Genomic DNA, 10,410 nt, shown 5'->3' with positions numbered 1-10,410 from the left:
TCCCCTTTATATGCCATGGCTTTCTACTTGGTACTTCAGTTTCCATCTTTGTAAGGCAAGACACCATTATATGTATTGTCTACTCTATATTGCCTTTGTGAATGTGTGTAATGACCTAAAATCATCTGGAACAATGGGCACAGTGATCTTGGAATAGGGCCCACATCCACTGTCAATGGGATTAGAGAAATAGTCGTTAATAAAAATAAATAAATGCATAAATTAATACAATTTATTAAAGCATAAATATATCAGGTTGTGATTTATGTATGTTTACAATCTGAACATGTTCTTTCATAGTACAGTATTAATACCATGTGTTATTGTATTGTTTAAAGCTACTTAAGCATGTTTTATGTAGGTGGACATAGCTAATGTCTGTCAGCCCACAGTATTGATATCGGTGTGTATTGATATTCTGTATAACTGACGTGACTTCATGCACTCTTAACTATAGCACAGTTATCTAATATACACGGTTTGAGTTTGTATTGCAAAAATAATTACATCAAGTGATCAAGTGAACATCTTTACTCGTTTTACTTTTTCTGTGTAAACAAGGTCAAAATATGTCTTTTTTTTTTAGCCTGCTGTGCAAACTGATACAACCTTTCTATTAATTGTGCAGAAGCCCTGCCAGGAGAAAGAGTATGAGAATTATAATGCAGGTGCCCTTTTTGCCCTCTTAATAGTGTGGTGTCTACAAAACAAACCTTCAAATGCCTTATTAGATGGTGCTTGTACGTGATTGGCCCTTATTAAAGTTACTGAGGTCTTTGTGCTGATCATATTTACTGCATTCAGCATGTGTACAATAAGATAACATTTAATACAACTCCAAATCAGTTAGAACAGTATGGAAAATGCATATAAAAAGTGTTTGTTACATTTCCTTTGACATTTATTGCAGACAGTTTGAACCCAAGATATTTCATGTTTTGTCTGGTCAGCTTCATTTTATTTGTTAACATACATCCATTCATGCATTTCAGACCTGCAACACATTCCAATAAAAAAGTTGGGATGGTAAAGCATTTACCACTTTATAATGTTGCCATTCTTTCTCAAAACACTTAAAAGCTTTTTTGGCACCGAGGATACCAAGCGATTTAGTGTTTCAGGTCTTATTTTGTCCCATTCTTCCTGCAAATGTCTTAAAGTGTGCAACAGTACCAGGATGTCATTGCATTTTTTGGTTCGAAATTTTCCACATATTCTCTGTTGGGGTAGATAGCCAGGCCAGTCCAGTACCCCTGTACCCTCTTCTTCCACAGCCATGCCTTTGTAATGTGTGAAGCAGGTGATTTTGCATTGTCTTGTTGAAACATGTATGGTCATCCCTGGAAAAGATGTTGTCTTAAAAGCAAGACATGTTGCTCTTAAATCTTAATGTACTTTTCTGCATTAATGCTGCCATCACTGACACAACCCATACCATCACGAGCCCTAGCTTTTGGTCTTGTTTCTGATAATGGTCTTGATGGTCCTTTTCATCTTTAGTCTGGAGCACACAGCATTTATTTCTTCCAAAAAAAGATCTAAACTACTGATTCTCTGGCCATCTTTGCTCAACAAAGACTCAGCCTTTCCTGGATGCTGCTTTTGTTCCAAACCATGATTACAATCACCTGTTAACATCACTTGTTTAATATCAAATGATTATTTAAATTTTTTCGTCTCATTTCTAGCCCTAAATTTCCCTGTCCCACCTTTTTTGAATGTTCTGCAGGCCTAAAACTCAGAGATGGATGTATATTAACAAATAAAATGAAGCCGACCAAACAAATATAAAATACCTTGGGTTCATAATGTCCGCAATAAAATAAAACCTAATGTAACAAACAATTTTCATGCTATCTCACATTTTTCTGATTTGAGATGTAACAAAGGTTGGGCTGATGGTAAGTACACATGATAAATGCAGCAAATATAATAGGCACAAAGACCTCAGTGACTTTAATAAGGGCCAAATCAGAATGGCCACACGACTGAGTTGAAATATCACGGACAGCAGTTGTAAGTACTTACTGACAAAAAGGTCCAAAAAGGCACAAGCCACAAAGTACAGTCAGTTTGTTTGGCATCCAGAAGAAACTAGGAATATTGGGCTTGGTTTGAACCAATAGAAGAGCTACTGTGGCTGAAATTGCAGATTATTTTAATACTGGTAATGAGGTGTATGTGTCACAAGTGCACTAAACCCTTCTGTGCATGGGGTTGTAGAGTTGCAGGCCAGTCAAAGTGCCTAAGCTAACTCCTGTCCACCATCAAAATCACCTACAATGGGCATTCAGGCATTAGTACAACCAATCCTATTTTCTCCAAGATTATGTTTGTGATTCTGCACTTATACATCCACTTATACATCCATGTGGATGTTTACTCACTAAAAGACATGAGCAAGACAACTTCCAACAGTTTAGTTAGATTTTGTTTGTCTATAATTGTGACCAACATAAGCCACTTACTTTTTCTAGCAACTGAAAAACATGTGCCAACGTGTTTTAATACGTTAGGTTTCCAACTGGCATTTGAATAACACAAAAATGATCTAACTAGTGAAATGGTATTCCATTTCAATAGATTAAAGGTCTTATACCTGACTAGTGATATTGTAAAGATGTATTTTTTTCCTAAACATGTTCAAGTCACAATCTAAATAATTAAACACTGTCAGAACTAGTGCAACAAGTGGCTTTTTAATAATAGTGTAACTAATAGTACATTTACTAATTGTATTAATTAATACATACACTGTCTTTTGAATTGTGTTTGACATACTTCACCAGATTTCATATCACTGACCATTTTGGTAGAAATAAATAAAAGGCTATCCTAATAAAGGCTTAGTTGTACTTATTACTTCTTTTGTCTTCCACTTTAAAGGTTTGTATATTCTGGCTGTTTGCCCTTTACAAATAAATGTATTTTTCTAAATGTCAAATGTTATGCTTTTGTGAAGCCTTGTTTTTCTTGCACCCTATTCCCTACTAGATTACACATTTTCATACCATAAAGTGATATTGTTTTTGTGTGTAATTTCTAACAGCATATGTTTTATGAGCAGGTACATTTGTTGTATCAGAGACAGAACAAATGATTCATTTTAATTTATTATGACAACTATGTTTAACTAGAAAATATTTAAGATTTCTTCTGTAATAATGCTTAGTAGAATCAAACACTTGTCAAGCATTTAAAGTTTGTGAGCAAACATTCTGGTAAAAGGCGCTTAGGTGTTAATGAGTCCACCACTGTCGGCCGGCCTGGCATCTACACCGACATTGAAGCAGGGTATTCCTGCTTTGCACCCAGTGTTTCCTGGTGGAACCAGACCCTCTGTGACCCTGACATGCTGGTAAATATTTCGCAGGCAGAGCACAGGTGGCAGAAGTACACAAATTCCCAATTTAATTTAAGGTACATATGGCCACCTAAATGAAATTACCTGCTAAAAGCTAAGTATAATTGCAATATTTACTTAAGTACATGAATAAACTAACTAGTAAAATGCTGTAAATGTATCTAAAGCTAAATTAAATTATTCTATAGAGAGAGACAGAGAAAGTGAGAGTGTGATGATGCTCACAGGGCAGTGAGAGAAAGTGACTGGAGGTGACTCTCCAGACATCATCGCTGGGTTTTGACTGTCTTCTAGAATGGACTGTACAGCATTGCCTTCACCACCAACCCCATGAGAAAGGTGAGTGGCTGGGGGTAATAACACCAGAGCTATGTGCCATGGTCTGAAAGGCTGACTTTCAGCTCATCACTGAGATGACATCACATCATTGGCAACCACCACGGTACCCATCTGTGGATAAAGTTGAACCACCAGGTCAGTTGGTCCTTAAAGGGGTGGTTGGTTACTTGGACTGGTGTAAGTGGTGCTCCAAGGATGCTTAGCGCCACCTCCAGGTAGCTGATGATAAATAGGGCGTTATGCACTGATCAGCCATAACATTAAAACCACCTCCTTGTTTCTACACTCACTGTCCATTTTATCAGCTCCACTTACCATATAGAAGCACTTTGAAGTTCTACAATTACTGACTGTAGTCCATCTATTTCTCTACATACTTTTTAAAACCTGCTTTTACCCTGTTCTTCAATGGTCAGGACCACCACAGACAAGGTATTATGTAGATGGTGGATGATTCTCAGCACTGCAGTGACAATGACATGGTGGTGGTATGTTAGTGTGTGTTGTGCTGGTATGAGTGGATCAGACAGCAGTGCTGCTGGAGTTTTTAAATACCATGTCCACTCGCTGTCCACTATTAGACACTCCTACCTAGTTGGTCCACCTTGTAGATGTAAAGTCATAGACATCTATTGCTGCTGTTTGGGTTGGTCAACTTCTAGGACACTGCCTACGGGGCGCTGTTGGCTGTATATTTTTGGATGGTGGACTATTCTTAGTCCAGCAGGGACAGTGAGGTGTTTAAAAACTCCATCAGCATTGCTGTGTCTTATCTACTCATACCAGCACAACACACACTAACACACCACCACCATGTCAGTGTCACTGCAGTGCTGAGAATGACCCACCACCCAAATAATACCTGCTCTGTGGTGGTCCTGGGAGAGTTCTGACCACTGAAAAACAGCATGAAAAGGGGCTAACAAAGCATGCAGAGAAACAGATGGACTACAGTCAGAAATTGTAGAACTACAAAGTGCTTCTATATGGTAAGTGGAGCTGATAAAATGGACAATGTGTGTAGAAACAAGGAGGTGGTTTTAATGTCATGTCTGATCGGTGTATGTTAATGTAGAATTGTAAAAATTGACCTGTAGTATTTGTCTGATGTGTGTGATGTTCGGAGTATCATGTATAAGTGCTGTGTGCAATTATGTGCATTTACCAGCTAGGTGTAGCAACCAGAGTGATATTCTAAGCACTGTAGGTTGTTGTAGCCATTCTAGACTTGTATTATCTCACCCTGTTCCACTAGAGAGCTTGTAGGTGTTGTTGTTGCTGTTTAAATAAAGAGCATGTTGTTTCCTAGCAATGAAAACTTGACTCCTTGTGTTAAACAACGTACTGTTGCTGGGTGGTGGATCATATAGTGTAGCACTGTGTGTTTTATTCATTACATCAGACAGTGGACACTAAATGGCCACATTATTATAATTACACTTTATTAAACACAACATATTCTCCCTTATAACGTGTTAATTTTCCTTATAAATGGTTATTACCACAGTTCAGTTCTTCTGAAGATTTCTGATCCCAGGTTTACCTGCTGATTTTACCTAACACATACAGTAACTGTTCATTGCATTTCTGGAGTTTGTATTCAAGAGAATCGTGCTGCCATCCGGTGGACAATTCACTATGTTTAAAACCAACATCCCATAGTGAAATAACAGAGACTACCTCCTACCCAAGGATGACATTTACATTTATTACATACATTTGGGATCTGTGCCAAGGTGCACCAAGTCAATTTGAAGTTTGTAGACCAGCAGCTGGTAGAACGAGAAGAAGTGAGACATCACTAATATTGGAGATCTTCATCTGTGGTTTCACCATATTCTGTTGAGCTGAAGGAGCTCTGACTGTGTTCTGGAACTCCTCCCAAAAACTTTACACTCTTCTTCAACTTCTGGCAAAGGAACATCCAAAGACAATCTCAGACTGCCAAATTCTCCCACACTTACAGTGCAGACCAAATGTCTCAGAACGCATGTCTATTTTGCATTTTATTAATAGCATAAAAGTGTGAAAGTTGTATCTTTTAAAAATTACACGAATTTTAAAATCTTATTTCCAGAAATTATACATTTTGTAAAATGCAATAAAAAGAAGAACATGTGATTTGTTAATTCTCCTAAACCTTTATTTCCAGCTTTGCTTTACACAAACTGATATCTCTGGATTCCCCAAATCTTTTCACAATATTATGAACAGTAGATGGTGAAAAAAAAAAATTACTTGCATTGAGAAATGTCCTTTTTGAACTGATTGGCAATTCTCTCTTAAAGTGTGGCACAAAGTGGTGAGCCACGATCCATCATTGTCTGTAAAGACTGATCCTTTGGTGGATCCTGCTTTTATACAAAATCATGATTCCCTCACCTGTTAGCAATTTACCTAATTATTGTGGAATTTTCTATAAACTTTTCACTTTTATTTTGCCTATGTCCCAACTTTTTTGGAGTGTGTTGCAGGCATCATATTTGTTAATAAATGTGTTTCTATTTACAAAAAAGTTGATCAATGAAAACTATTACAAAATAGAATTTTTTCAAGAGAATTATGTCCGATCTTTTTCAAAAATAGGGTTTGTATAAACTCTTATAGCTTATATATAGAAAAGCACAAGACAGGAAAAAAAACTTGGCGAGAATAAAGGATACAAAATTTTAAAACAATGCCATGATATGATTAATGGAACCATTTGTTCTTATGGAAACAAAGGAAAAAATAGAATAACCTGTGATTAGTTACAAATTTGTCACCTGTCCCCATCTTCTCAGGGCTCACATGACTTTAATTAGCCTATGATTAATTAGCACCATACCTACAGTGATACATGGTGGAGAATCCATAATGTTGTGGGGCTGCTTTGCTGCCTCTGGGACTGAATGACTTGAAAGTGTTCCAGGAAAAATAAAATCATCAGATTATCAGAACATTTTACAGCAAAATATGCTCCCAAGTGTAAGAAACTTAGGTTTAATTGGAAGAGTGGAATAAACCACCAGCAGACAGGTGCCAAAAGGTAACAGGTAGCTACAAAAACAGTTGGAGGCTGTCATTGTTGCCATAGTTTGTGCAATCAAGTATTAGGAAAGGGCATCTTTGATCATGACCATGTTATGCACAGTTTCTTTTTTTAATGACTGCATGTATGTTGACAGGGCAACTTTTTGTTGAACATGCTATTAACATATTCTAATGATTCTAATCTAATGATTGGTAAATTAAGATATTGGCTTTGTTATATTAATCAATTAAGGATGCCAGTAATGTTTTAAATTGTCCAAACCCCAGGGTCAGTGGTAGCTCTGTGGTTAAGGCACTGGCCTAGAAATCAGAAGCTTGATGATTCCAGCCACGCCCATCAGTCACAATTGTAAGTCACGTCTGATAAAAGTGTATGCTAAATGCCATAAATGTCCTCAGCCTTACTAAATGTCATTTGGGTAGATTTTTTTAGCTCACCTGTTTATTGACCACTCCTCGAGGATAGCATGCTATGGAGTCTAGTCTTTGCGAAGTTCTTTCCCAATTGTCCTCCCACAGTTCTTGTCTGTATTCTGATTTCTGAGCTGTGATTCGTTGATATATTGCCTGATTCTGAAGAGTTACCTGATGTAGTTCCTGCCTCCTTCTCTCAGCATTCAGGCTGGGAAAAAATAAAACACATTAGCCTTAATTCATAGATAGGATTAATTAATTTAAGAGAATAGCATAAAACAGTGCACTGGCAACAACAGACTGATAAACAACAACAAATGGCGGTAAACAAAGCTTTTACCAGGACAGCCTGATTAGTCATACTCCTAGGTTGTTTAAACTTACAATGACTACATGGAAAAGTTGTTTTATTTTGTTTTTATTTACATTTGTTTATTGTATATGCATTAGTGAATGATTGTTGTCATCTACAACAAGAGCAAAACACAATTTTTCTCTGTGTAACAGTTTTTATTAAAAAAGAATTTTAGAGTATATATTGCCCAGTCAGAAATAAAATATCTAGTGCAAGGTTACCTGCGCTCTGGATAGAAGTTCCTGTGGTCTATGAGTCCTTTAGAGCCTTTTATATCTGCCAGTCTGGTCTCCAGCAGTTGGTTATCTCTGTTGATAATGGCCTGCCTCTCCTTTTGAACCTTGTACATATACCCAAGCCATATGAAAAAATGTTGTTTAAAGGAGATGTTTATCTCGTGTTTATCAAATTGTTACTATACTTAAATTCAGTAGCTTAAAAATTTGTTTAATATCATAAATAATAACACACTAAAACTGTTTTGTATTTTTTTGCACTGCAACCTAGTGGCTCATAGAAATAAAAAGCTCACTTGACTTAACAGTGTCTCATGTTCAAGCAGCAACTTTTCATGGCAGACCTGTTTTTGATGGTTCTTGAATTATATTTAACCATCCAAGCAAGTTTTCTCTTAGAATAAGATGTCAGATAAGGTTTTTGTTAGAGCCAAGATCTTTGTTATATGTACTTTATAACAGGTGTAGTCAATTAAGCCCTATTTAATTTGTCACAGAAAAGTCATGCAGACAGTTAGAATTACAAGGTGGAAAATGCCTAATTAATAGCATATATTTGTTGTACTAGATACTGGAGAGAAATAGTATTGAATATGAATAAAACTGAATATGAATGTGCACATACCTGTACTTTCTTTAACTTTAACTGAATGTGGGTAGGTGTTTGAATCCCTTTGATGTCCACTGTGGGTTTTGCTTCCCTGACCTAAACATGAAAAAAACCCTTTCATTATTAGCATACTGCTTAAAGATATTTTACAATACTTCATACGGTTAAATTCAAACCCTTGCATACACTTGCAGGGGACATGTATAACATGGCATTTTAGGTATTTAGGTATATTAGATATATTATATGACTGTAACTACAACCCTACATCAGAAAAGTTTTGACATTATGGAAAATGTATTGTATTGTTTGGTCAATTTAATTCCATTTGTTAATATACGTACATCCATTCCTGCATTTCAGGGATGGAACACATTCCAAAAAAGTTGGGACAGTAAAGCATTTACCACTTTATTATACTGCTATTTCTTCTCACAACATTTAAAACAAAACAATTTTATCACCAAGGATACCAAACGATGAAGTGTTTTAGGTGTTATTTTGTCCCATTCCTCCTGCAAATACTCCTTAAGATGTGTAACAGTACTGGGTTTGTTGTTGTCGTATTTTCTGTTTCAAAATTCTCCACACATTCTTTATTGTGGACATGTCAGTACACTATTCTTCCGCAGCCATGCCTGTGTGCAGCAGGTAGTTTTGCATTGTCTTGAATAGACGTCCCTGGAAAAGATGTAGTCTTGAAGGCAGCATATTTTGCTCTAAAACTTTATTGTACTTTTCTGCATTAATGCTGCCATCACAGAAGTGTAAGTTACCTTTACCAAGGGCACTGACACAGCCCCATACCATGACAGATCCTGACTTTAGGACTTGTTGCTGAGAACAGATCTGAATAGCCCTTTTTTGTTTTTTGATCTGTAGTAAGCAACATCTGTCTTTTTCAAAAAAAGATCTGGAATACTGATTGGTCTGACCACAATATATGATGGCCCATCTCAGATGTCTTCAAACCCAGAGAACTTGGTGCTGCTTCTGGACATGGTAAACATAGAGCTTCTTTTTTGCACAGTAAAGTTTTAAGTGCCTTTTGTGAATGTAACTCGTAGTCTCATACTCGTAGTCTCGTAGTGCTTGACAAAGATTTGCCAAAGTTATAGAGTTGCTTTTTAAGGAGCTTTCAACCTCACTGAAATAGTAACTAAATCTGCTGTATGTATTTTCTCTTTTTGTATTTTTTGTGTTCTTGGACAAATAAAGACGTGTTTCAATCTTTGTCAAAGAAAAATGAAGTACAACACATTTATTGTACCACAACTTATTTCTTACATTTTTATCATCATATCTTTATGCATGTCTGTTCATCATAATACAAGTCACTAAAGTCTAAAAGATATCATCACTATATCATCATTGCTGCTAAAATTACATTCCTGCAATATTATGCTCTCTTTGTTTAAGGAATCCCCCACACATGCACGTACCTTCTTGCGATGCTCCTCATAATCCATGTGGTCCCATTTCTTTTGCAAATATTTATTAGCAGCAGGTTTGAGTGGTTGGAAAGTTTTATGCATGACTGCTACAGAAAATGCCCTAAGTGTGCTTGAATAAGTTGTCAGTGATTTTCCAGTGTTTATGTTTTTTAATTTGTGTTATAATGTTGTGTTGTAGTATTTAAATGTTCTACTAGTAGTACTAGTGAGTAATATTAAAATGTGTATTGTACAGGTATCTGGAATGGTGGTGCAGTATCTAATGTGTTCTGTGCTGGTGTGACGGCTTTTACAACATCAACTAATCGACCTCTAAGAGACTCAGCATGTGGCCACAAGAAGATCAAATGTCAATGAATTATTAGTGTTCACAGCCCACTCGCTTCAATGGTTTAAAAGACCTCTCAGGCTTAGCAAGTAGAAGAGGCACTGTGGGTGTCTTTTTCATACCTCATAAATAATCCATTTTAAAAAATTCTAATATCATTTTATTCATAATTTATTTTTCAACAATTCAGGTCTGATATATGTTCAAGCGTACTAATTGTAAAGAAGATAATGTTAAATTATTATGTATGAATTTACCCCGAGTAGTCATAAATGTA

At 36.3% G+C, this 10,410-nt stretch overlaps 1 protein-coding gene across 1 annotated transcript; it reads right to left on the bottom strand.

Annotated features, from left to right (window-relative positions):
* Positions 1 to 5,504: 5,504 nt before the first annotated feature.
* si:ch211-284k5.2 (sperm axonemal maintenance protein CFAP97D1) lies at positions 5,505 to 9,886 on the bottom strand. Its single transcript, XM_062999138.1, has 5 exons — positions 9,794 to 9,886; positions 8,367 to 8,447; positions 7,727 to 7,845; positions 7,175 to 7,358; positions 5,505 to 5,612 (listed from the first exon to the last, which is right to left on the bottom strand). Exons 1-5 carry the CDS (start codon positions 9,884 to 9,886, stop codon positions 5,505 to 5,507), a joined length of 585 nt encoding a protein of 194 aa, XP_062855208.1.
* Between the last annotated feature and the right edge of the window lie 524 nt (positions 9,887 to 10,410).

This window comes from Trichomycterus rosablanca, chromosome 1, assembly GCF_030014385.1.
Source record: "Trichomycterus rosablanca isolate fTriRos1 chromosome 1, fTriRos1.hap1, whole genome shotgun sequence".
In the NCBI taxonomy this organism is placed as follows: domain Eukaryota; kingdom Metazoa; phylum Chordata; class Actinopteri; order Siluriformes; family Trichomycteridae; genus Trichomycterus; species Trichomycterus rosablanca.
This window is presented reverse-complemented; position numbering and strand designations above follow the sequence as displayed.

What these genes read in the sequence shown, in the direction of transcription:
- si:ch211-284k5.2 (XM_062999138.1), bottom strand. Translation starts at nt 9,886, where the DNA reads ATGCATAAAACTTTCCAACCACTCAAACCTGCTGCTAATAAATATTTG. An exon ending in TAAAGTTAAAGAAAGTACAG is followed by an intron (nt 7,846 to 8,366) that starts GTATGTGCACAT and finishes TATATGTACAAG; the next exon opens with GTTCAAAAGGAGAGGCAGGC. An exon ending in GAGGAGTGGTCAATAAACAG is followed by an intron (nt 5,613 to 7,174) that starts GTGAGCTAAAAA and finishes TTCCTTTGCCAG; the next exon opens with AAGTTGAAGAAGAGTGTAAA.